The sequence below is a fragment of the Macaca mulatta genome, chromosome 5, assembly GCF_049350105.2.
Source record: "Macaca mulatta isolate MMU2019108-1 chromosome 5, T2T-MMU8v2.0, whole genome shotgun sequence".
Lineage (NCBI taxonomy): Eukaryota > Metazoa > Chordata > Mammalia > Primates > Cercopithecidae > Macaca > Macaca mulatta.
In genome coordinates this window covers 14,048,549-14,075,204 of record NC_133410.1, presented here as the reverse complement: position 1 = coordinate 14,075,204, position 26,656 = coordinate 14,048,549, and the positions used below count along the sequence as shown (strand labels likewise).

At 40.4% G+C, this 26,656-nt stretch overlaps 1 protein-coding gene and 1 long non-coding RNA gene across 10 annotated transcripts in view; one reads left to right on the top strand and one right to left on the bottom strand.

The window, feature by feature from the left end:
* Positions 1-12,640, bottom strand: part of CPEB2 (cytoplasmic polyadenylation element binding protein 2) — a 66,029-nt gene extending 53,389 nt beyond the window's left edge. For 3 of the 9 annotated variants that reach the window (XM_028848351.2, XM_028848352.2, XM_078003164.1), the window contains exons 1-3: positions 10,752-12,640; positions 7,530-7,811; positions 6,690-6,779 (exon numbers count right to left, since the gene is read on the bottom strand). In XM_028848351.2, the coding sequence (XP_028704184.2) occupies positions 6,690-6,779; positions 7,530-7,811; positions 10,752-12,419 (2,040 nt within the window). In that variant the 5' untranslated portion in view covers positions 12,420-12,640. Of the gene's footprint in view, positions 1-6,689; positions 6,780-7,520; positions 7,812-10,219; positions 10,699-10,751 lie in introns of those variants that run through there. The other 6 variants (XM_028848354.2, XM_028848356.2, XM_078003166.1 and 3 more) reach the window with 3 other exon arrangements.
* LOC114678133 (uncharacterized) overlaps positions 11,347-26,656 on the top strand; it is a 93,228-nt gene continuing 77,918 nt past the window's right edge. The window contains exons 1-4 of the long non-coding RNA XR_003729400.2: positions 11,347-11,435; positions 13,403-13,510; positions 22,125-22,315; positions 25,346-25,496. This is a non-coding gene — a long non-coding RNA (uncharacterized LOC114678133). The remainder of the gene's footprint in view (positions 11,436-13,402; positions 13,511-22,124; positions 22,316-25,345; positions 25,497-26,656) is intronic.

Sequence of the window (26,656 nt, the reverse complement as noted above, 5' to 3'; positions counted from 1 at the left end):
AGTTCCCAGGTGATACTGATTCTGCGGGCCTGGATATCACACTTCATAAGAAGCAATTAGTTTCTTCGTCTGAAGTCACTAAATCTCTCTAGGCTCTGGTTCTAACTCCTAGAAAATAATCATGTCAGACAAGATTATGCCTATAGTCTCTTTAAAAATTACAGAAAAGAAAAAGACTGAAAATACTCCAAAATTAATGAAATATTAATAAAATCAAAACAGAGAATAGGATGGCCCATATGGGCAAAAATGACATATTAATTTTAGGAATCTATCCAAATATGTCCATCTTCCCTGTGCTTCCACAATACTGTGTTCATAACCAATTTGTTGATTTTCCTGTCTCTTCCACTAAACTTCTAAGTTGATTAAGAATAGGGACTAATTACAGAATATAGTTAGTTCTCATATGTCTGCTGAATGAATACTCCTTTATCTTTACCATACAAACTCAGTAAAAAATTTTAAAAAAAGTCGAGTTCTGTGAGGAGAAAGACTGTACTTCTTAAACAGTAATTGCAAAGGACTATAAAACTTTCTCAGAATCCTCAATGGAATAGGTAGTCAAATGTTAACTGACTAAACTGACACAAGCATCAGATTAATGTGGCTTGCTATGAATCTGAATTTCCAACAACCCAATGGAAGATTAAGTACTATTATACTGAAAGTTCCCAGATGTATTTAAAATAGAATTATAAAATGTAAGCTGTAATGACAAAAGTTAATGTTCATATAATTAAGCAAAAAATCCCTCTGCAGGTATGCCATATCATGACGGTTCTAAGAATACACTGTAAATACTTTAAAATACTTTACTATCCTCCTTACCCTAAATCCTCACAAAGGAAATATATTACAGTTCATAGTTATCTTTTTAGGTTGATGACTTTGAACAGAATCAACCTATGCCCAGTCAACTGATGACCTTAATTAATGGTAACTAATAAATCACCCAAACAATATTTCCCAAGTAACTTCCTTTTTCTGGAGGTGTAGGGGAAAGTACACTCTACCTTCATTGCAAGAGGTGTGATCTTGCTCTAGAGCATGGTAAAATTATTGCCTGGGTCATGGACAATATTTAAAGTATGAAAGAGAAACATCCTTAAACTAACTATAAATATCAGTGACCACTATATAATTAATTTTGAGAGGTGTTACTCAAAAAGGCTGCATCTATTAATAACTTCCGCTTGAGTGTCTATATCTAACTCAATCAGTGAGACGCCTACTTATAAGGTCTCTTATTTCCTTTTTCTGTTAAGTATTTGATCCTAAACTCCTACTCTAGGAAAGAAAACAGCAAAGCTATTTTAAAAAGATTAGCTTGGTTATACTTTGTAAAGCATTAGCTGCATCCCATGTGATTTTTAAAGCAACAAACATAAAACAGCCGTGAGCAACCAAAGAGCACATGACATCTCAAAATTGCTTTTTGAATTTAATGAAACCTATAGGCTTACATGCAAAAGATATAGATAATTCCATTAAATAAATTGTGGGAATTAAAATATGACTTCTGAAAAAACAGAAACAAATCTGGTTATAAAACAAACACTCATGCATTCTTCTGAAATAAAGACATTAGGAAAAGTTGTGTTCATGCAAACTGCCATCAGTTTAAAAACTAAACTGAGGAACTAAGGCAATTTTCAAGTGACCATGAACACAACAATACTAATTATCATTAATAAATATGGAAAATCATAGCAATGTAATTTACATTTATTACAAGGCTATTTGAAAACACCAAGATATTCACAAAAATAAGAATCTATGAGGAAAAGTGTGCATGCAATCAATTCTGAAATATAAAAACTATCTGGCAAAGAATCAACTAAATGGGCTTTCAGAAACGAAATTACAGAATCTCATAATAATTAACAGAATAAAATGATTAGAAAACACTGTTGGAAAAGGTATAACCTCTTTTATTATAATACTTATTTCATGGTTTTTCTTAAACCCAGACATTTGCCACAAACACTTACAGGAGTGTCAATAAAAGCTTAGAAAGGCTTAAAAACACACAAAAGAACAAAGTGATCCTAATCTTGAAAAAAGATGACCTAAGCAAAGATTATAAACACTGAAAAATAACTAGGGAGGTCAATGCACAATATTAGAAGCAGTATGACAAAGGGAATTCAAACTTAATTACAATTTGAAGAGATATTAATTTTTTTGCTCGGATATATTAAAAACCCTGTTTTATTTTAAAATAAGTGGTCAATTAGAAACTTTTCCTCCTGAAAATGAGGTACTCTTCCAAAGAAAAATAAGATTATAGAAAAACCCTACATTCTTATATTTAATGATTTAGCAGATGCTTGAAAATGTATTATTCTGCTTAATTAGAAAGATCAGCTTTTATTGTACTTATAATATTTGTGTTTACTTCTCTAATTTTTACTTTAAAATAAAGCAATGTAGTGCTAATATTGTCCTTAATTTTAAGTAGATATTGACCATACATTCCTGTTACACAATGTTATTGCACCATACTCAATTAGTAGCAGATGACGTGCTACTCTACTGCATAACGTAGTACTCAATCTCATAAGCTCTCTTCTCATTCTCTAGATGTTCCACTTAGATAATCCTTATTCATCCAACTAGACTCTTACCTTCTCCAAGACAAAGAATAGTATTTTTTATCCATATATCCTGAGGGTAATTAAAACACTAACATACAGAATGAATGAAGATACATTTCTTGAATTTTCTTTATTAATTTTGAACCTCAACAAAGTATGTTCGTCATTCTCAGGAAAAAAAAAAAAAAAAACAATCCAATGTTTTAAAAGGCCAAAGCTATTCTAGTACTCACAAGAATTAAAATAGAAAGACAAGTGGAAAACATTTCAAGAACAATTAAAGCACTGAACACAGAATAGGAAACAAAAAGAAGGCATCCATTACTTAAGCTGTAATACAAGAGTCCATTCTTTTTCCTTTTCAGTGGGCATGTAACAGTTTGATGACTATGAATGTCCCTGAAGTTCATCTGGTTTACAAACCACTATTTAAGAAATGCTTTATTAGATAAACAAATTGGGCTTGGTATGCAACTACATACTGTTTTTTTTTTTGTGTGTGTGTGTGAGTAAAGACTCAAATAATATTTTTTTCTGAGACAGATCTCCAAATTATGATTTACCACATTATCATAACAGCCTATTAAAGATTAGTGGAAAGTATCTTCAATTAGTTCAAGGTAATTTATTACGTGACATGCTCAAGCACTGCAAGTAGAACATGTGGAAGACCAAAAATTTAGAGTTGATATATTGACCACTCCCCAGGTGGAAGGCAGGGTGACATGCATGTATATGCTTCACACACTCGATTACTGTTGCAAGACATTACTTTGTTTACAGTGAGCTGATATGTCATATGTAAACTGGTAAGTAATAACCTCAGTTAAAGGATATTTACTCTTTGATTTAAAACGTATGAATAAATATAGCATAACCTTAACATTAAACTGAAAACTCCTATTTTTCTGGGAAGAGGGGGTGGTGTCTTGTTATGTTGCCCAGGCTGGACTCAACTCCAGGGCTCAGGCAATCAATCCTCTTGCCTCAGCCTTCCAAGTAGTGCACGTTGCTGGATCTGGCTGCAAATTCCATTGTAATATAATTTAGAATTCAAATTTTTAAGTATGCTTCTTGCAAGGGTAACTAGCTAATGACATTTTAAAGTAAAGTAATTAATAGCCCTAAGGATATTCATGCATATATACTGGCTGGGCGTGGTGGCTCAAGCCTGAAATCCCGACACTTCGGAGGCCGAGGCGGGCAGATTACATGAGGTCAGGAGTCTGAGACCAGCCTGGCCAACATGGTGAAACCCTGTCTCTACTAATAATATAAAAATTAGACAGGCATGGAGGTGCCTGCCTGTAATCACAGCTACTGGGGAGGCTGAGGCACGAGAATTGCTTGAACCTGGGAGTGCAGTGAGCCGAGATCATGCCACTGCACTTCAGCCTGAGTGACAGAGTGAAACTGACTCAAAAAAAAAAAAAAAAAAAGAAATTCATAGAGATATATAATACTCATTTTAAAGTCAGAAATGTTTATAATTTATATTTGCTTTTAAAAAGTTTTAAATGTGAGGGTTTTCTATTTTAAAAAATTCTTATCTAAAATAAAATTCCAACCCACAAAATTTTACATATTAACAGAAATAAAAATCAACCTACAAAACTAGTTCTTTCTTATTTATTGAATTCAATTATGTGTTCACCTCTTGATATAGGTAAGCCTGCAGTATCCAAGTACAAGAATTAAGACTTCAGTTCTAGAATTTTGTATTATATTCTAGGCCCTAATGAATTTGAGCCTAAAGGAAATAAAAAGTAAAATGTTTTAAAATAATGTACTTGTTAACAAAAATATACTCGAATTACATTGTATGTGATGACAAAAGGTCAGAAATGCAAATAATCTCCTCAGATATTTAAGTGACTAAGTATCTTCTATAATTTTAATTTTGCCAAAGAATGAGAAACTACCCAACATTTTAAGATATCAATTTCATTTTGTAGCTACTGCTGTATTTTTAAGAGGCTCAACTTCAAATACCTCAACCTTTTATGGAAAGATGGAAACACATAACAAATTATGTATAAGCACCTTTAGGGTACATAGAGGAGACAATGACATTTCTTTTAAGTCCAGTTGAAAGGTCACATACTACCTCCACTTCCTTAGACTAATGCCTTAGACCCTTTGCTCAAAGAAACCAAGAGGCTTGTATTCTAAAAATAGAGGCAAGGGGGTGGGGCACCAGGGAGGAAAAGAAATGGCCAAAACAGATCAGAGAAAGTGTAAAAGCTGGCTGGAAAGGCCTTAAATGACCTAGTTCAAGGTCCCCCTTTTACAGATAAGGAAACTGTGACCCAGAGAGATTAAAGCCCATAAACTATGTCATTCAATGTCATAAAGATTATGAGGAAGAGGAAGAAGATCCAAGTTACAGGCCTTCTTTCCTTCCAGTTCCATTCACTTTCCATTATCTCTTTTTTTCCTCCACCATTGTCTTCTACTTCATCACATCACACGTCTGGCTCAAGTATCTAAAGGGAATGCCAATATCTCGGCAGTTTACCAGATAAGTTTATCTTTAAGCACCAAAATCATTTTTCCTAAAATAAATCTCCCTAAAATCTTAGGTTATAAAACAGGTAAAAGCAGAGTAGCTTTGATTGAGGTCTAAGTGGGAGGGCAGCCCCAGAGGCTGATTTGAAAGCTTCCCTTTCATTATCACCCCTGTCTCCTTTCTAGCATTCCACCAATTGAAATCAACTCTATAACCTGATTTCTCGACATCTGTCCCTGCCTCATGGACCCTGTAATGCCAGCTAATTTGTATTCTTTTCCATGGATACTTATTTCTCCTATATATGTATCCATCCTATTGCTTCTTCCTGCACAAACAGAGTAATTATGTCCTCTTCTATCTGAAAACATTTCTCTTGCCACCTTCAAAACAATTACATTAATTTTCTTCTCCTAAACATACCATCTCCTAGGCATTCACGTGTTGAATTTAAATACAAAAATGCTACCATAAAAATGCCACTAATAAGGTTTAACTGGACCAGAGTAGAGAAGAGAGTAGACGTAAATAGCTAACTTATATTAACAAGACAATACCTTGCAAATTACATGAAGTAACTACCACTTCTAAGTGAAGACCCTGGCAGGACTACTTTGGAAAACAGGCAGGACTTGGCTAAAACAATTGTTAGTGGTTGATTATCAAAATTGGTGCTAACTTTCTAGATTAGAAAGTTACTTACAAATATATTACTAATCTGTTTATGTCCTTACTTGTAAAATCATATCATGTTAATAAATTAACCAAGGAAGAGACTTAGAATAACACAGCTCCATTCATAAAACACACACGACGTTAAGTCTATGCTCATTCAAACTGGAGCTCTCTAAGAAAGAACCTGCATATATAAGGACTGAGTTTTCTATATCCTGTAATAATCCTCACCACCTGGTACACCTAGTATACATTCAAATTCAGTTTGCAAGAAGAAAGATAGTATTTTGTAAAAAGGTGTGAATGTAATTTGATTAAGGCTAACTCCCAGCTTTTTCACTAATGGTTTCTCCATAGAAAACTGATTATTTGGAATAAGTCAGGGTACAAAAGCAGTAACAAAATTTAGAATACTAGGCTATAAATTGTTTAATAAAGGTGAAAAAACGAAACCAAGAGAAGTCTTTTTTAGAAATATATCTCAAAACAAATAGACTTCAAGACAAAAATTTACTGAAAAGTTCTACAAAACATTAAATACAAAGCTGCATGTTAAGTAAACATATGATTTTGTACCTAATTGCATATAATTCTGAAAAGATATACAATCTGTTTAGTTTGACTGATGTTTAAAGTCAGGTGCTCTTGTGTATATAATCCCTTTTTCCAAAAATATTTATTATGTTTTAGAAATATAAAAGGATTAATTACTCTTAAATTTGAAAATAAAAAAATTCTTACATTAAATAGTTCAAAGCAGGTGATCCTTAAAAAATAAATTGCTTCAGTGTCCTCTAACATATGTTTCAATAGGTATAATAAGAAAGTAAATACTAAATCCTACTCATAACATAAATACTAAACTCCTAACCGAAATCCTAAAAAGTATACACTGTGCAGCCTACCTGGTCTATTCTGGATGTTCCGGCTGCAGTGCACCAACTATCTTGGAGTGAATCTGAGCCCCAAGCTGGCAACTGCAAACTAGATCTCACCTTCAATAGCATAGAAGTTTTCATCAGAAATCAGCAGTTGTCTTCCCCATACCCACCCAATGAAAGAAAGAAAGAAAACCAAAAATAAACCTCTATCTTAAATCCTCATTCCATCCTTTAAAGGTTTAAGAAAAAACAAAACAAAACAAAAACCTCACTTGCAATAGCCATAAAGGAACTTCAACAAAATAATAAAAAGCCTGGGGGAAAAAAAAAGTCTAATCAACATATTAGGCCACATTTAGAAAAAATAATCAGTGAATTAGTGAAGATAAATTTAAATTAGATGCAAAAAAGCCCTAATATTATTTTGCCACAATCACAGCTGTACTAAGTATATTCTAATATATATACAGCCGATCGTAGTCAAATCTAAGATTAGTTAAAATAACAGAACATTTTAGCTTAGCTATATTATAGGAGAAACAAATTTTGGTGGCCCATTACAGTTTATAAATGAAAACATTCTTAAAGAGTTGCCAATTGAAAGCTTCAGTATGTATTTAATCAATACAACGGGTTTTTCTATGTTTTACTAAGCTTATTTTCCATTGCGTGTTTAGAGAATTTTTTTACATTCTCAATTTTCTCTGTATAGATATTTTAACCTTTGTTAATTAAATTACAGGCTTAAAAATTAAAACTTTATTTGAAAAAATGTTAATTTTACCATACCACTACCACCACCACCCAATTCCCTATTTTGAAAGATTAACATTAGAGATAAGGTCATTTACATACCATTCTTACCTGTAAGGGTAAGAGTGTATTACTATTGTTGTCTGTTCTGAACACATTATCTTCAATCCAAGATTTTGGAGTCAGTGATGGAGTTGAGCGAGTAAATTTCGGTGGTGCTATGACATTACCAGAAAACGGTTTCTTCAATGGAGATATCTGATTCATAGTTCCTGGGATTCCCATGTTTCCGGTTCTACGATGATCTCTGCCATGCATTGCTCCCCAGGACATACTTCCAGTGCCCCAGCCACTGCTCTGATGGTTGCTCCAGGGAGATTGTTTCAGAAGAGGCTGGGGAAAACATAGCTATTTAAATTGTGGCATTTAAAGAGTTTGCAATTCAAATTCAAATGTCAGACCTAAGAATTTATATGAATGAAATATATAAAGGCAAAAGAATACATCTTTTCTAGGTTATAAAAGTAATAGTCTTGAGATCTTTCTATGTGAAATCATATTTGATGCTGGTCAAGTTTTCATCTTCTTGTGTACTATAAATATGATATTTTATGACAGTTATTGAAATAGAACCATGCAGTTCCTTATGCTTCAGAAATAACTGTATACATGATAAATATGAAGAAAAAAATTGAAATTAACTGAAGATTCTTAAAGATATAACATACACGGTGATCTTAAAGCAACCATATTATGCTAGGCACACAACTAAAAATATGGTCTTTGTTAATTAAAATATCCTACTCATGCAAGTGAAATACATTGACTTCATGTTTCCAAAACAAGTTGCACTGCTACAAAAGTGGGAATTACTCTATTGCACAAATTAAAATCGCCTTTTGGAATAAGGGCAGTATAGAAACTATGTCATTTTTCTGCATTGTTTATTTAACTGTTAAGGCATATTATTCCAGTTTTAGTACAGTTTGTCTTAAAGTGTTTTTGTTTTTATTTCACTTAATTATCCATGAACTTTCAAGCAATTATCTGATGTTGCCCATAGGTGGATCCACTGAGGTATACTGCCAATTAACTATATGCTTTGATTATTCCACTAGAGATCTTGATACAAGTCTCCATCAAGTTGATTCATTTTCAAAAGTAAATTACATCCTAATCTAAAGCCTGTGGCAAGAAAAGTCAAGTCATCAAAGAATGGTAAATCCACCAAAAGGCTAATAATTGTAGTTTTGGGTTTGTTTTTTTTTTTAAAGAAGTATTCATTGCTGGTAATTCTACTGTCAATACGTTTATACTTTAATACTTTGGTGTTAAGATGTAGCCAAAGAAGTATGAACCAGACAGTTACTAAAAATATGATTCTCTTAAAATTGAACCTGCTTTTTATAAGACAATTAAAAGAGAAACTCCTGATCTACAGTACCAATTTTTAAAAACTTTTAAATGCTAACATAATCATGAGTATATATTACTCTTTCCTCCTCCACAGAATTCCATGGATAATTAAGGAGCCATGGACAAACCACTTCATTCTTGAGGGCCTTACTTTCCTTATTAAATGATTTAATGCTCAAAGTTATCTTCCAGTGATCTAAAATTCTATATGAAAGCTGTGTGACCTCTCACACTCCATGGCTAGACCCATCTTTTGTTCAAAAGCAGATTACAGTTAAATATGGATCATTGTGTATGTTCTTCCAACGTTCTGTATCACAACTTTAAGAATACAAAATTACCTACAGATAATTTTCTGTGGACAAGTTTCCAGTTAACAAAATGAAGACTCTGAGACACAAAAGACAGTTGCTGAGGATTATAAAAATCATGAAAACGTGGAACATTATTTCAAAATCCCTATTTTCAATCCTTATAGGCCACATTCTCTTTTCTAAGAAAGAAATCAGTGATTCAACAAAAACTGTTCACTATCACTTTGGTTAACTCAGATAAACTGTTAACTTTCACTTGGGTTAATTTAGATAATATTCACTTTAAAAAAGACTAATCCTTGAAAACTTTGGTCAACTGAAAAAGTTATGGGGTTAAGGTCATATTTTGCGTCTCTGTCAATCCTTAATCACGAAAATAGAAAATGGACTTAAACAGAATGAACACTGCAAGAAATGCTAACAAGATTCAAAACCAACAAGACACTCTTTCGACGTCAATTTACCAATCCAGCAGTCACCCAAAAATTGTATTGAGGGAATAACAAAAAAGATCTTGAATCAGAAAAGATCCGGAAAATAAAAACCTCTGCCCAGTGTTATTTCATAATATTACCTACTTAAAATACACACGGCTCAATATTCCCTTGCAGAAGGTTAAGGCAACCAAAAAATGTACCGAGAGTCTACAAGGAAACACTAATCCCAGATCCAAGTTCAGTTTTGTCTTAAAACCCACAAAACATGACACCAACATTGAAAAGCACAGAAACTAAGACAATCGTGGGGTATCTCGGTTTGAACTCGAGCCGTCACTAACAGTTTCTTCTTCCCAGTCCTGTAAGCCGAGGAGGCGACACCGCGGGAACCAGGTCCTGCGAGGAGCGCGGTCAGCCGCTCCCTCCCCACTCGCCGGTGGCCCAGGGTGCGGCGCTGCCGGCAGGTTGACCGGACGGAGCTTTGCGAGCGGCTCGACGGACCGCCGGGCGTGCTGCGGCTTCAAGGCGAGATCCCCGCCGGCCAATTAAGAATAAACAAACTCCAAAGAAAAAAAGCCTTTCCGCCTTCCCTCATTGGACGGTAGGACAGAGTCAAGGGCTCCCCCGCACGCACCTTCTCCAACAATCATTTTCCTCCTGCCCAAGTTCACTTTCCACGGCCGCTCTTCCAAGGCCCCTGGCCCGCCCCCGGTCCTCGCCGCGCCTCCCCGAGTCAGGGGCCCGGGGCGGCGGCCCTCCAGGCTCAGGGCACCGGGTGGAGCCCGGGATGCGCCAGCTAGGAGGGTCAGGGAGAGACGCCGCGCCCGGCAGCCCGCGGCCACGGCGCTATTCAGCCCCTGCCCCAGCCCCCACCGCTGCGCCGGGACATTCGAGGGGCGCCCGGCCAGCCGCGGCTCCCAGCGCGAACTCGTCTCCCACGCCCCCGCAGCCCACGGTGGCTACTGCCTTCCCACCCCGCCGGGGGCTGGGGTTCCGAGTCCTGTCACGGTCGTCCGCCCTCTCAGTCCTACTCTCACTTGCGCAAGTGGCCCCGTCGCGGCTTCTCTCGGGGCTAAGATCGGGTCCCCGGCCTCCCCGCCGCCGCCTCCGTCCCCCGCCCGCAGTCTCCCGGTCCCGCGGCGCGGCCATGCCGCCGCCCGCCGTACCTGGTGGTGGTTATAGGAGTTCCTCTGCTGCAGGAAGGCGGCGGCCGCCGCCTGGTGCTGCTGCTGGAGCTGCGGGCTGACGGGCGACCTCCGGCTCTGAGGCTGCTGCGGCGCCGCGGGCGGCGGGGGCTGCTGTTGAGGTAAATTCATGGCGGGCGGCGGCGGAGGGGGCACAGCGGTAGCCGAGAAGGGGCCGCCGAAGCCGCCGCCGCCGCCGCCGCTCGTCGGCACGCTGAGCCCAGTGCAGCCGTGCGGCGACACGGGCGAGAAGCTCGGGAAGAAGGCCGGGTTCATGGACGACGGCAGCCCGGGGTAGAAGCCGTTCTCTGAGTCGGGGCTGGGCGGCGGCATGGCGCTGAGCGAGCCGCCGCCGCCGCCGCCGCCCGGGGTGGTGGCCGACGAGCCGGGCGGCTGCGGCTGCGGCTGGGGCGTCTGCTGGGGTGGCGGCTGCTGCTGCTGCGGCTGGGTCGGCGGCGGCTGCTGGGGCTGGGGTGGCGGGGACGCGGTCTGCACCGACCAGGGGGTGCCGAAGCCGGGCAGCGGCGGCGGCGACGCGGAGCCGCCTCCCCCTCCGCCTCCTGGGGGCCCCCCGCCCCCGCCGCCGCCGCCGCCGCCCGGGTGTGGAAGGTCCGGGCTCTGCAGGCTGCTGAAGGCGCCCGCGCCAAGCGCACCGCCGGGCAGGAGGTTACTGGGACTGTTGAGCAGAGGGTGGTTGGGGGACTCCATGGAGCCCGGCGCGGGGTTCACCGGCGGCGTCGAGGAGGCCAAGCCCGCATTGGGGGACTCGGCGGCGCTGCCCTCGCCCGGGGCTGGGGTCTTGCGAGGGCTGCCCGAGCCTCCGTGGCGGCGCCGCGGGGCTGCGGGCGGCGAGGGAGGGAGCTGCGGGAGCGGGGGCAGGTCGGCCGGACGCTGCCGCGGGGCGAAGTCCTGCGGCGAGAGGTGCTGCGGGTGCGGGAGGCTGAACTGCTGCGGCGGCTGTTGCTGCTGGCGCTGACCAAGCTGCGCCGGCTGGAGGAGCGGGCCGGCCGGCGGCGGCGGGCTGAACCGACCGGGGCAGTGGAGCGGCGGAGGCGGCGGCGGCGGCGGCTTCGAGTCCGGAGGGTGGGGAAGGTGGGGAGGGCTGAACTCTTTCCTCTTCTGGCTGCTCAGCTGCTGCTGCTGCCGCTTACTGAAGTCCTGCGGGGAGGAGGTGCGGCAGCAGCAGCAGGAGGAGGCGGAGGAGGAGGAGGGGTGGTGCAGACTCGGTTTGAAGTCCTGGGAGGGGAGGAGGTGGGTCACACCCGCGATCGTGCCGCCGCCGGGGTGGTGGTTGGGGAGTTTCTCCGTGGCCGCCGCCCCCGAAAGCGGCCGCGCCGGCTGCTGTGTCAGCCCCAGCAGCAGCTCATCCTGCATGGTCTGCTGATGCGCCAGGAACGGGGAGGAAGAGGAAGCGGCGGCGGCCGGGCTGCCCGCGCCGCCGCCGAGGGGGATGGAGAAGGGGGAGGCGGCCTCTAAGAAGCCGGTGACAGGCAACGGTGGTGGCGACAGCGGGCCGAAGGGCGTGGCGGAGGGCAGCGGGTTGGCGGACCCCACGGCGTAGGGACCGTACGCCTCGCCGCTGAACAGGGGCCCGGGGCTGCTGCTTCGAAGCGGGGCGGTCTGCAGCACCCCAAACCCGAAATCCCTCATTTATCTGGCCGCCGGCAGCGGGAGGAGACGCTCCTCGTCCCCTGCCCCACCTAGGAAGCCGCCGGCGCTGGGGCTGCGCGGCCGTGGTGGAAGGAGGAGGAGTCAGTGAGAGAGGGACACCGTGACTGAGCCGGGGGCACCGACTACGGCCCCACCACCCCTCGCGGCGATCGCCGCCGCCGCCACCTCCCGAGACCGGCTCGGGCGCCGCCGCCGCTCCCGTCGCCGTCGCCGCCCTGGCCGCTTAAGAACCCCGGAACGTGCGTCAGCGCCACCTCACAATCGCGCCGCCCCCCGCGGTGCGTCCCGGCACGCGCGGGCGCGAGGCCACCGCACCCCCGTCGCCCCTCCCCGCCCCTCATTAATATGCAGACGCAGCCGGGGGCGCGCTCGCGCTCCCGGGAGGGCGGGAGCGAGCGGCGCGTCTCCTCGGGCCTCTCCGCTCCCGGGGAAATGGAAAGGCCCGTTGGGGCGGGGGTCGGCTGGCTGACAGAGGTCGGAGCTCGGGGTGGGCGCGCGCACGAGGGCAAGCACGCGCCTGGGAGGGAGGGACGGTTCCTGGGCAACGGCCCCTCCCTGGCGCGGGATCGGCGCAGAACCTGCCCGGGTCGCACGCGTCTCCGCCCCTCGCGGTGCCTCCTCCTTCCTGTCACCTCGGTTCCGCCCTAAGTGAGGAGAAACCCTGCCGCACCACTCGGGCTTCCCAGGGCGGGGCTGCCCCGTGGGGGAAACTGAGGCCCGGGACCTCGACCAGCGCCTGCGCCGTGCGAGCCCGCGTAGAAATAGGTGCCCGAGGACCCCAGCGCAATGCGAGAGCCCGGCGCAGCCCGGGGGGTCCTGTGGTGAACTCGCATCTGGGCTCTGCAGGCTTGAAGTCCGCTGAGCGCCTGGCGCCTCGCCCCGCACCTCTAGACCCCGAATGCCGGGTCTAGGACCCCCTCGTCGCCCTAGGAAGCTCCCTCTAAGCTTGTTTCTGTTTGTAGGCGCTGGTAGGGGTGCTGTCACCGACATCCTATAGCCGCCGAGAGTGTTTCTGTAGGGTAAACATGAAGCCTCGGAGCCCCGGCTGTATTCCAGGCATTTTCACTTGGGTAAGAAGGAACAAAGTCCCTGGAACAAACACGCTCCGCGTGGTTATTTACACACTCGGATGCGTGGAACGGGTTCCACGGCGAGCTCCCATGGTAACCCCGGGCCAGCTCCGTTTCATAAAAGCGTTTCATGTGCCATCATCAGGGCTGCAGCATGGGACTCCTCCCAACCACATTCATTCTGGCGTCCCCGCCCCTTCCCCCCAGGGAGACTCTAATTTATTCCTAAGCTTTATGAATTTTCAAGGGAGAAATAGTTCTTACATCAGGGAAAAAAAAGGAGGTTCTGACTCAGCAGCAGACTTGTTGAGACTTGCAAAATGGAAGGGAGAGAGCTTTCCAGGGTAGAGCTCTTTAGAAGCGTTAGAGGAGGAACTAATCCTGTGTATTTCCTTTTGTATAGAAACATTTTACATAGAGTATTTGAAGGTCTAGATAAAGAATGACAGAGTGATGCATACAACATGATGAGATGAACTTCATGATCCTGTTTTGTAATTTTAACGTTTTGCTTGATGCTTAGAGAAATGAAACTATTAAATGAATCCTAGAATATAGACTCTTAACCCCCAAAGTAATGGAAGGTAGATTCAGACTTTACTTGATTTTGGTTTACAAGTGAGCTAAGATTAAATATTTAATTTTATAAATTACTATACTTTTACTGATGTAGGCAGAGTGTACATTTTTGTAAGTCCTCATTCTGTATTTGAATTCTACTTCTGTTCAGTGTCTTAAATTTATATAAATCAAAATAAACACGGTAGAAAGAGAGCAATATTGCCCCAGGGAACTGTATTTCGTGTATAATGTTTATCTCTGCTATCCTGTCCAATGAACCAAGTTTTATGTTGCCTTTACAATAAGGAAAAAGTATGTTTTTAAAAACTCATAAATGGTTCAGAATTTGGTCAGGTGAATAGAAAATTGGTTCAACTTATTAATCTCAAAATCACTTTTAACAATCAGGCAAAATGTAGAACTGGAGAAGTACTTTTATTCTAAATTACAATGTCTAGAAAATAACTGGAGCTCAGAATTTAAAATATAAATGGTTATTTTCACAGTACATATTGACATCTTATTCATTTTTTAAAAGGTATTGTGCAGGAAAAAAAACTACTTCTGCAACCAAGGAATGTAAAATCTTAAAAACGGATGAATTTTTTTCCAAGTACAGATGTATTTGATTGGAATCATTTGCAGATCCAACAACAAATCTTGAAATAGGGGGAAAATACAGGCATAAACCTTAGCTCTATCATCCATTAACACTGCAGTTAGTAAAGAGGAGAGAGCACATACTTTTAAAAGCTAACTGGTGCCTTTCTGGGCTACAGTTTTGAACAAAAACAAGATTTATTAGTACTCTGATACTAGTTTTGTTTTAGAGGATTTAGAGCTCTCTGAAGTGGGGAAAAGCCATCAAGTTTGTTGTTACATAATAATGTCAAACTTCGTATTAAGTACACCAAATTCCAAATCCTGCCAGGGCCTCTACTCACTACTTTTGTGAGGGCCCCGTTTTTTTAGAGCAGAAAGTTACTTTCTGACATCTTGGGTAAGCTGGTGATCTTGCCCTTATTGAAAATATTCAAATGAAAAGATTTCCTAGAGTGGGGAGTGGAGTGGGGTAGGAAGAAGGAGCAGCACGTGGTGGGGAGGGACTATGGTCCTCTAGCAGTTTCCATGCCAAGTCTTATGAGTCCATTTTATGATTTTTTTTTTTTTTTTTTGACGTGAAAATATTTTGACTCATGATCATTAACTAGGACCTTGACTTTGTGTTTGACAGTCCCTTATTCATTTACTCCCACTGTCCTGGGCAAGTGTTTTTAAAAATATTTTTGCTACAACCCAATATACATGCAACAAACTCCTTTTTATAATTTTAATTTTAAAATCACGTTTGATCTCAAATTCCAAAGTTGGTTTTAACACCTTCTATCAGATTATGAGCTGAAATTTAAAACCACTGTCCTAGAAGACCATTTCAAACATTCTGCTCTGTCTGAAAACCTCTTGTCACATCTCTCCTACATGCATCTGCTAGCATATAGCACTCTCAGCTGCTGAGCTACATGCTTATTTCACTGAGAAAAGAGAAGCAACCACAGGAGAACTTCCACAGTCTCCATCTGTCCCTGCACACCTTGCCTTCCCTCCCAATACAACGGATGGCCCATCTGTTTGCGCTCCTGTCTAAGGCCAGCCTCTCCGCTGGCGGAGTAGATCCTACCCCTAACCTACTCAAGACATGGGCTCCAACAGTTTTCTCTCTCTCTCCTTCATCATGACCTCTTTCCTCTTGAGGAAACACTTCCATGTGCACAAAAACATGCTTTACTAGTTCTCACCTTTGAAAAATAAAGCCAAAACTTTTTGACCGTATATTCTCCCTCCTTTAGCTACTACCTTCTTTTTCTGCTTTTACATTATGTGAACAACTTGCCGGTTTGACTGAGTGTCTCATAGACACCTCAAATTAAACACATCCAAAATTAAACTCTGCCTCACTAGTCCCGATCCCCGTGGCGCTCCATTGTTCTAGTTCCCATTTGGCACTCCATTGTTCTAGTTGCTCAGGCCAAAAACCCTGGAGTCATTCTTCGCTTCTGTCCTTCTTGCATCATATCCAAGCCATCAGAACATGTTGCTGGTCCTACCTTTAAATTACTGGCATAACCTAGAGATACCGTGGGTTCCAGATTACCACAATAAAGCAAATATCCCAATAAAGCAAGGCAAACCAATTTTTTGGTTTCCCAGTGCATGTAAAAGTTATGTTTATAGTATATTATAGTCTGAACATAACTTGTAATTATGTTTAAATAAGTGCACAATAGCATTATTCTGAAAAACATGCACACATTAATTTAAAAATACTGCTAAAAAGTGCTAATGATCATCTGAGCCTTCAGCAAGTCATAATCTTTTTGTCAGTGGAGGGTTTTGTCTCAACGTTCATGGCTGCTGTCTGATCAGCATGGTGGTGGCTGAAGGAGGAGGTGGTTGTGGCAATTTCTTAAGACAAAAATGGAGTTTGTCACATAGATTGAATCTCCCTTTCACGAAAAGATTTATCTGTAGCATGCAATGCTGTTTGGTAGCATTGTGTCCACAGAACTTCTTTCAAAATTAGTCCTCTCAAAACCTGCTGATTCTTTATCATCTAAATTTATGTAATATTCTAAACCTTTTCTTTGTCATTTCAACTGTGTTCATAGCATCTTCACCAGGAGTAGATTCCATCTCAAGAAACCATTTTCTTTGCTTATCCATGAGCAGCAACTCCTTCGCTATTCAAGTTTCATTGTAATATTGCAGCAATTCAGTCATATCCTCAGGCTCCACTTCTAATTCTAGTTCTCTTGTTATTTTTATCACATATGCAGTCACTTCCTTCATGAAGTCTCGAACCCCTCGAAGTCATCCAAGAGGGTTGGAATCAGCTTCTTCCAAACTCCAGTTAATGTTGATATTTTGACCTCCCATGAGTCACAGATATTCTGAATGACTGTTAGAATGGTGAATCCCTTATAGAAGGGTTTCAATTTACTTTGCTCTTATCCATCAGAGAAATCACTATCTATGGCAGCTATAGCCTTATGAAATTTTTTTCTAAAATAATACTTGAGGTCATCCTGGTGACAACTTAGTGATTTTAAATTTTAAAATGAAAATAGAATTATAAAAAGGAGTTTGTTGCATTATTAAAAGAATGGCTTAATAGCAGCTTTATTTCAAAACAATCCCAGCACTTTGGGAGGCCAAGGCGGGCAGGTCACTTGAGGTCAGGAGTTCGAGACCAGCCTTGCCAACATGGTGAAAACCGTTCACTTCTAAAAATACAAAAATTAGCTGGGTGTGGTGGCGCATGCCTGTAATCTCAGCTGGTCAGGAGACTGAGGCAGGAGAATCGCCTAGACCCAGGGGGTGGAGGATGCAGGAAGCTGAGATAGTGCCACTGCACTCCAGTCTTAGAGCCAGAGCCAGACTTTGTGTCAAAAATAATAATAATAATACTTGAAACTCATAATTACTCTTGAATCCATGGGCTGCAGAATGGATTTGGGCTAGCAGGCATATGAGAACAACAATTATCTTCTTGTACATCAGAGCTCTTGGGTGATCAGGTTCATTGTCAATGAGCAGTAATATCTCAACAGTGGACTTAAAATGTTCAGTAAACTATGCTCTTTCCAAGTTTTGTGGTTCCATTTACCAAGCACAGGCAGAGTAGACTTAGCATAATTCTTAAGGGCCCTAGGATTTTCAGAATGATTAATGAGCATTGGCTTCAAGTTAAGGTCACAAGCTACGTTTGCCCTTAAGAAAAGAGTCTGCCTATCTTTTGAAGCTTGAAGCTAGGCATTGACATCTCCAGCTATGAAAGTCCTAGATGATATCTTCTTCCAACAGAAGACTGTTTTTCTACAGTGAAAACTTATTATTTAGTGTAGCCACCTTCATCAATTACCCAGCTAGATTTCTGGATAACTTGCTGCAGCTTCTCCGTAAGCACTTTCTGTTTTACCTTGCACTTTTATGTTATGAAGATGGCTTCTTAAGCACGAACCCACCTCTGCTAGCTTCCAGCTTTTTTCTTCTGCAGCCGTCATAGAATTCTCTCTCAGCCTTCATAGAATTGAAGAGAGGGCCTTGCTCTGGAATAGGCTTCAGCTTAAGGGAATGTTGTGGCTGGTTTAATCATCTCTATCCAGACCATTCACACTTTTTCTATATCAGCAATAAAGCTGTTTCACTTCCTTATCACTCATGTGTTTGCTGGAATAGCACTTTTAATTTCCTTCATGAACTTTTCCTTTGCAATCACAACTTGGCTAACTACTTGGAGCAAGAGGGCTAGCTTTCAACCTATTTCAGCTTTCCACATACCTTCCTCGCTAAGCCTAATTATTTCTAGCTTTTCACTTAAAGTGAGAGTCATGTGCCTCTTCCTTTCACTTGAATACTTAGAGGTTATTAGAGTGTTATTAATTGGTCTAATTTCAATATTGTTGTTTCTCAGGGAATAGGGAGGCCTGAAGCCTTTATTGATTAAATTATTGTCTTATATGGTTGTGGTTTGTGGTGCCCCAAAACAATTACACTAGTATCATCAAATATTATGATCACATATCCCCAGAATAGTTATAGTAATAATGACAAAGCTTTAAATAACACAAGAATTACCAAAATGTAACACAGAGACACAAGGTGAGCACATGCTGTTGGGAAAATTGTGCTGATAGACTTGCTTGATGCAGGGTTGCCACAAACCTTCAATTTGTAAAAAACTCATTATCTGAGAAGCACAAGATAGCAGAGCACAATAAAGCGAGGAGTGTCTATATATCCAGAATCCAAGCACTTCACCCCATTCTCACCACAAGCAGCCTGGGCCAGGCTACTGTTACTTCCTGGATCGTTCCTCTCACCCACTAACTCGTATCCCAGCTTCTGATCTTGCCCCTCTCCAGTCTATTCCCAACATAGCAGCCAGGATGATACTTTTGAAATGGAAAACAGGTCATGTCAGCTCCTCTGACTAAATACTTACATTTTCTCAGAATAGAAGTCAAAACATTTTAATAACCAAAAGGTTCTTCAGAATCGCTCCTGCCACCAACCCCTCTGAAAACTTCCCTACAGTGGAATGCTTATTTCTCTAACAGCCCAGGCCAATTCAGCCTTAGGGCCTTTGCCCTCGCAATTCCCACACCTGGAATACTTGTCTCCTAAGTAGCAACTGGGCTCACTTAACCATGTTTTTAATCATTCTTTTTTTTTTTTTTTTTAGTTTCTCTCTCACTTAGGTCTCTGCTAAAAGTCATTTTTCAGTGATGTCTTCCCTGACCACCATTGTAAAATAACAACCCCCCACTCTTTCCCAGCCTTCTTATTTTTTATAAGGTGTTTGTTTTTCCATCTGACCCACTATGTACTTGAACTGTTTATCTGTCCTCTCTTATAAGATCACAAGCCCATGAGGAAAGGTCCATGCCTTGTTTTGTTCACTGTTGTATCCTCAGCACTTACAACAATGCCTTGCACATAGTAGGCTTTCAAGAGTTGGGAAATGCATGCACTGAATAAAGGGATTGTTGAATTAATAAATAGCAATTTTAGGAAATGATAGCTAAAAGAATACAATAGTAATACAAGGGTCTGTTTATAAATTGTTAATTTGCTTTCAGGAGCTATCCAAACACCATGCAGATGCTCCTAGGATTCTTAAACAAGCCAAAAATAATTCCAGTCATTGTCAGATATAGGATAAGTGCATGAGGACAGGTAAGTCAACCCAGGACTGTAACACTGGGGAATAGATAACCCTGGAGTACAAGGGGCAAGACTCCTGTCTCAGAAGCCTTGAGTTGGTACTCCAGGCTCCAGGAACACAGGGTTTCATTGCAGGAGCTTGAACAAGGAGAGGAATCAAGACCCCAGCTCGTAGAAATGGAACCAGTTTAGGAGGCACTGCAGTTAAGGTCAACTGGATGCCTTACCTCCATGCTGCTGGTTTTCCGTGGCACAGCCCATGCCCATGAATGTAATTAACCCCATAGAATGGGAAAACTTTGAGTCTTTAGATGGGAGCTAATTAGTTCTGGTTTGGACTTGGAAAAGGAGAAAGTAGAAATTAAGATTCATTCTGACCTTGTCCAACTTCAAGGTGCTTTATTGATGTGGCACTCAAGAATAGTACCACCCTCAGTTACTTCTAGTTCTCCTACTTTTCTAAACCTTCCTTCATAATTTCCTCCGTCACTTTATCGTTATGTATTCTTTACGTGCGAGAGCTCCTTAGGTTTATGTTTCTGGTCCTTTTCTATATTTCTACCTACTTTTTCTAGATGAATTTATTATCATGTTTTCAAACATCATCTAAATGCTAATGTCTTCCGAATCCATCTCTTTAGCCTCGTGGTCAAAATCATATTTCCAACTGCCTATTTAACACTTTGACCTGGGTGTCCTTCAGCCACATCAATTCAATGTGTCTATACCTGCATTCAACATCTTCCCCAAAATCTGCTTCTATTTTGCTGCTTGTCTTGACTGACGTCATCATCACACAACCAGTTTCTCAAGCTGACACATGAGTCATCCTCTTCCTTCATCTCTCTCACTCTCCAAAAACAATTGGCAACCATGCTCTGTCAATTATACTGCAGAAATGTTGCTCAAATGTAATTCCTTCTTGCATCTCCGCATTCCCCTTGCCTTTCACGTACCTAGAACACAAGTGCCTAGTATTTGTTGATTAGTAATTGCCCAATGAATGCTGTAAGAAGAAAAGATGAAGAAAAGGAGAAAACAAGGTAAGGAAAGGAAGGAGGGAGATGGAAGGAGGGAACGAGGTAGATGTTTCCAAAGCATGCTTTACAAAGACATGTGCGATTCTGTAGCATTGTTAACTAATGTTTACTGGAGAAAAAATAAAATGAATAACCATATTGACAATGACAAAAAAGTTATTTTCCTTGACAATACCAAACTAAAAGTTTCATTCTGGTTATTACAATCTCCATTCTGGTTATTATGCCACGGGATGAACTCATTGACAAAGAAAAATATCAAAAATCTTCCCCGATGACAAAGTGTAGTCCTGAAACATAACAGAAGTTCTCTGTTACCCTTTGTGGCATCAGGGGGATTTATCATCCCACTCCAATACCCCCACCTAGGAGAGAACCTGTCAGCCTCTCCAGTAATTTTTGTCACGATGGTCACTGGGCCCTTACGTAGACTGACTTCCTTCTCTATTGCTACTTATCTTGTAACTTTAAGGCCACATCAACTTGATTGAATTACAAGTCTTTGGAGGCAGTCGCTATGCCTTATATGTTCTTTAATTTTCCTAGTTCTTATTGATTGATTTATGTATTCAGAAACTCTTTTGTCGAGTGCCTACTCTGTACCAGACACTGTGCAAGGCACTATAGGTGTAACTGTGAAAAGAACAGAAAACATACATTATTCTGTGTATCCTCACAGAGACTGTAAATAAATGCTATTGACGTTAGTTATGATAATTCCCAACCCTAATTGTCTGGGCAGAGTCATAAACAGTGAGATTGTAGGTTGAAACTGACTTCCTAAATTGGAATCCTACTTGGGGCAATATGACCTTGCCAGGCTGGTCATGGGTGGAGCCTTGTGATCTCTACAGAATATTGAGGTAAAGCAAATCTAACAAGAGGGCAGATAAAATTACACACTGAAGCTCATCTCAATCCTGGCTTGAAATGAGATTTCTATGATTTCCTTTTCTTGTCACAATATACTTTGTGAGTAGATAAAGCAAATCATATTTTTGTTTTATTGTTGGAAAACCAAAGCCCAGAGGTAAAGTTGTTTGCTCGAGATAATTTGCATAGACTGAGATTAATGCCCCCATCTCCTCATTTCTCAGTTTCTTGCTTCATTAGTTGGCCCTCAGGCTAGTGCTAGAAGCAAAGACAAAGAGTGGGTCACTGCTCAGCAAGTACCTGAGCAAAACAGAGTCACAGAGACACATGCTTAAAAATGGTGCTTGGGTATATATATCCTGAGGACTTGAAACCAGTATGTCAAAGTGATGTCTGTACTCCTGTGTTCACTGCAGCATTAGTCACAGTAGCGAAGACACAGAAACAACCTAAGTGTTCACCAACAGATGAGTGGGTAAAGCAAATGTAGCATATATACACAGTGGAATACTATTCAGCCTTAAAAAAGAAGGAAATTTGGCTATCTGCAACAACATGGATGAACCTGGAGGATATTATAGAAGTGAAATAAGCCAGGCACGGAAAGGTAAAAACTATATGTTCTCACTTATATGTGGAATCTAACACAATCAAATTCATGGAAGCTGGGAATAGAATGGTGGTTACTGAGGCCAGGGGCTGGGAGAACAGGGAGATGTTGGTCAAAGGGTACAAAGTTGCAGTTAGATTTAAAATCATGTAAGTATTTAAGCTGATGGATATGTTAACTAGCTTGATTTAGTCATTCAACTCTGTATACATGTAACATCACTGTGTGTTCAATAGTAATATACAATTATAATATCAAAAAATAAAACTTTTTTTGTTAAAGCAACAGTCCTTGCTTCTACTAAAAGTTAAGGAGTGGAAGGGATAATCCTTCAAGTCTTCAAAGTGACACCTAGCTACATGAATGACAATTGGTAGTACAGACCTCAGAGCAAAAGCATCTTATTTTCAAAATAACATATCCCACTGAAATTCAGAGATATTCCTCACATATGCTTAGTCATTTTTCTCCTATAGTAAGAATGAGGCCTGGCAGTATATATTGGATATATTATACTTTTTCCACATTGTGGAAAGCTAACCGCGTCAATTGATAAATTATTCTAGGCAGAGAAAAGTGATGCATCTTGACTAAATATTAAATATGTAGACTTTAAGTAGATGAAGAGCATTGCATCTATCAAATTTGACCTTAATTTGTTTAGAATCTTAGAAGATTCAACATTTTAAATGTTTGTTTTGGAAGCTGTGAATGTTCAGTTAAAAAGAAATATCATGAAGCTTAAATGGTAGCAGGCATTATGACCAACCTTTGTGCAAGGATTGATTAAATGTAAAGACAAGAGAGGAAAAACATTTGGAGGGAAGAGGGATATTTGATTTTAGTCCTAGTTAGTGCTTCATTGTCAGTGCTAGCAATTCACTTTTGCTGTCTCCTTTTTTTCATTGGACTTGAGAAAGGATTATAGAACTTTATGTCATCTCACATCCAAAATTCATTTATAGTGTAAGCCATTGTACTAACATTGGAGTACATAATTCATAACAATAAGAAAAAACATAGACTTCAATTTTCAATAGAAAAAAAATAGACAAACTGGTACAGAGAATAAGAAACTCTTAAGATTGTCATAAGGACATAAATCGTATATATGAAAATACCATTGTTTGTAGGCCCACAGTTGATGCATATTCATCCCATATTAAGAGATAGGGAGGAGCAATATGATGGACACACCAGAGCTAGAGTCAGAGACCTGGCTTTTAGTCCAACTTCCTCTGTTACTATGTAACTTTGGCAATTAAACTTTGGGAACCTCAGTATTCTCATCTGTGAAGGTAAAGACAAACATTACCTGTGAAGCGGGGGCTATGGTGATGATAATTAGCAATATTTTAAATAGAGAGTCTTCTACAGTGTTTGACACAAAATAGATGTTTAAACAAACTAACAAAACACCTTAGCTGTCATCTACTATGCAGTTCAAGGTAAAGAGCAGATGAGAAAGCCAGCTTGAACACAGTGGTAGTCCTGGAGAATGGATAACCAAAGCAAAAACAAAGCAAAACAGTTACCAGACAACATGGGGGCTGGTAATGGCAGTGAAATCCTGGATTGCTAGCAGTGGAAGGAGATATCCAAATAAAAAATGAGAAAAATAAAAAAAGCTAAATTCCTCTTAGATCTGGAAAACAGAAAAAATTTCTGAAAGTTAAATGTTAAACATATTCAATGACTGTTTAATCCCTCTAAGGAAGACCAGAGACCAATTATGCAATTAGGGCAAACTCTGACTTTAAGGATTATTACTGAATCCCACTACCAGTTCTGACACCTATGGGGCAGGTTATGTTTACCTGGGCATGTTAACCATTCTCATTCTCTGTTTTCTGCTCTGATAAATAACATAGAGAAATATGTATGAAAACACCAAATGCTGTTAGAACACTGATCTTCGAACTAGGATATGTCTAGACCATTGTGGTCCAATAGAAATATAACATAAGCCATAAATGTGAGCTATATATGTAATGTGAACTTTTCTAGTAGCCACATTTTATTTTTTAGAGACAGGGTGTGGCTCAGTTGCCCAGGCTAGAGTGCAGTGGTGTGATCATAGCTCATTGCAACCTCCCACCTCAGCTTCCCAAGTAGCTAGGACTCAGACGTGCACTGCAATGCCTACCTAATTTTCAAAAAAAGTTTTTGTAGAGATGAGGCCTCGATATGTTGCCCATGCTGGTCTCCAACTCTTGTACTAAAGCTAGCTTCCTGCTTTGGCCTCCCAAACTGCTGGAATTACAGGTGTGCACTGGCCACATTTTAAAAATTAAAAAGGTACAGGTGAAATTAACTTGAGTAATGTGTTTTATTTAAATCAATATATGCAAATAATTATTATTTCACCATACAGTTGATATACAAGTTATTGCTACTTTACTGCTTTTTCTCCATCTGTTAAGATGATTGTAGTTTTTGGTTTATTGTATTAATATAGTATATTAAATTGGTTGATTTTCATGTTTTAAGCCAACCTTGTATTCCTGGGATGCATTTCATTTGGTTATGGTGTATAATCCTTTTTATATGTTACTGGATTTGGATTGCAAGCAATTTGTTGAGACTATTGGCATGTATGTTTATGGGGGTTATCAGCTTGTAGTGTTTTTTTTCTTGTGATGTTTTCATCTGTTTTTGGTATTAGAGTAACTAATACTGATCTCATAGAATGAGTTGGGAAGTATTACTTCTTATAATTTTTTGTTAAGAGTGTGTGAAGGATTGGTATTAATTTTTCTTTAAGTTTGTGGTAGAATTGATGAGTAAAGCCATTTGGGCCTAGACTTTCCTTGTGGAAAGTTTAAAAATTGTTAATTCAATTTGTGTTTGTTATAAATCTATTCAGACTTTTCATTTCTTCTTATTTTAGTATAAGTTGTTGGTGTTTGTCTGCGAATTTGTTTATTTCATCTAGACTTTCTAATTTGTTGATATATAATTGTTAATGGCATTCTCTTTTTTAAAAAGTTATTACTTACTTATTTTTTTAAATTAATTTTTTTCTAGAGATGGTGCCTTGCGTTGTTGCCGGGCTGGTCTTGAATTCCTGGCTTCAAGTGATCCTCCTGCCTTGGCCTCCCAACGTGCTGGAATTACAGATGTGAGCCACTGCATCCTGTCCATAGTGTTCTCTTCTAATCCTTTTTATTTCTATGAGGTTGGTGCTGAGATCCCTTTTTTTATTCCTGATTTTAATAATTTGATTCCTCTTTTCTTGTTCAGCCTCACTAAGCTTTCATTAATTTTACTGATTTTTTAAATAAGTAACTTTTTATTTCATTGATGTTTGCTCTTTATTATCTATTTCATTTATTTGTGGTTTAATATTTATAATGTTTTTTATTCTGCTTGCTTTTGTTTTAGTTTATTCTTCTTTGGTAGTTTTGTAAGATATAAGTTTAGATCATTAATTTGAGATTTTCCTTCTTTTCATAATAAACATTACAGCTACAAATTTCTCTCTGATTACTGCTTAAGCTGTATCTAATAAGTTTTGGTATGTTGTGTTTTTGGTCTCATTAATCTCAAATAATTTTCTGATTTGCCTGGTACATTTTAAAACCATTTTTTATTTAAAAGTGTTTAGATTACTTTTTACATATTTGTGTTTTCCAAATGTATTTGTTATTGTGACTTTTCAATGTATTCCTTGGTGGTCAAAGAACATCCTTTGTGTGATTTAACAGTCTTTAAACTTATTGAGTTTTTTTTTAATGGTCTCTTCACATGTGCTTTATCGTGGAAAATTTTCACTGTGTACTTGAGAAGAATGTGTACTCTGCTATTTTTAGAGTTTTCTATAGATAAGTTATATCTAGTTAGTTTATAGTGTTGTTCAAGTCTTCAGCCACTATTGGAAGCAAGTTATTGATGTTTCCACTTATTATTGTTAAATATCTGTTTCTCCTTTCAACTTATGTATTTTACTTCATGTTTTAGGAGGCTCTGTTGTTAGGTGCATTTATGTTTTTGTTGTTGTCTTCCTGATGAATTGACCCTTTTATCATTATGTCTTTTTTGACTCTAGTAACAAATCTTGTCTTAAAGCCCATTTTGTCTGATACTAGTATAGCCACTCCAATTCTCTTTTGAATACTCTTTGTATGGAGTACAATTTTCTAATTTTTCACTTTGGACTTACTTATATCTTTGAATCTAGTGTGTCTATTGTAGATGGCATATGAGTGAATTGTGTTTGCTTCATTCTGCATTCTCTATCTTTTGACTGGAGAGAGATATGCATTTTTATTAGAGGAATGATATAGTCATTATTTGATAAATTGCACATTCATTGCTTTATTAAAATTAGTTGATAAG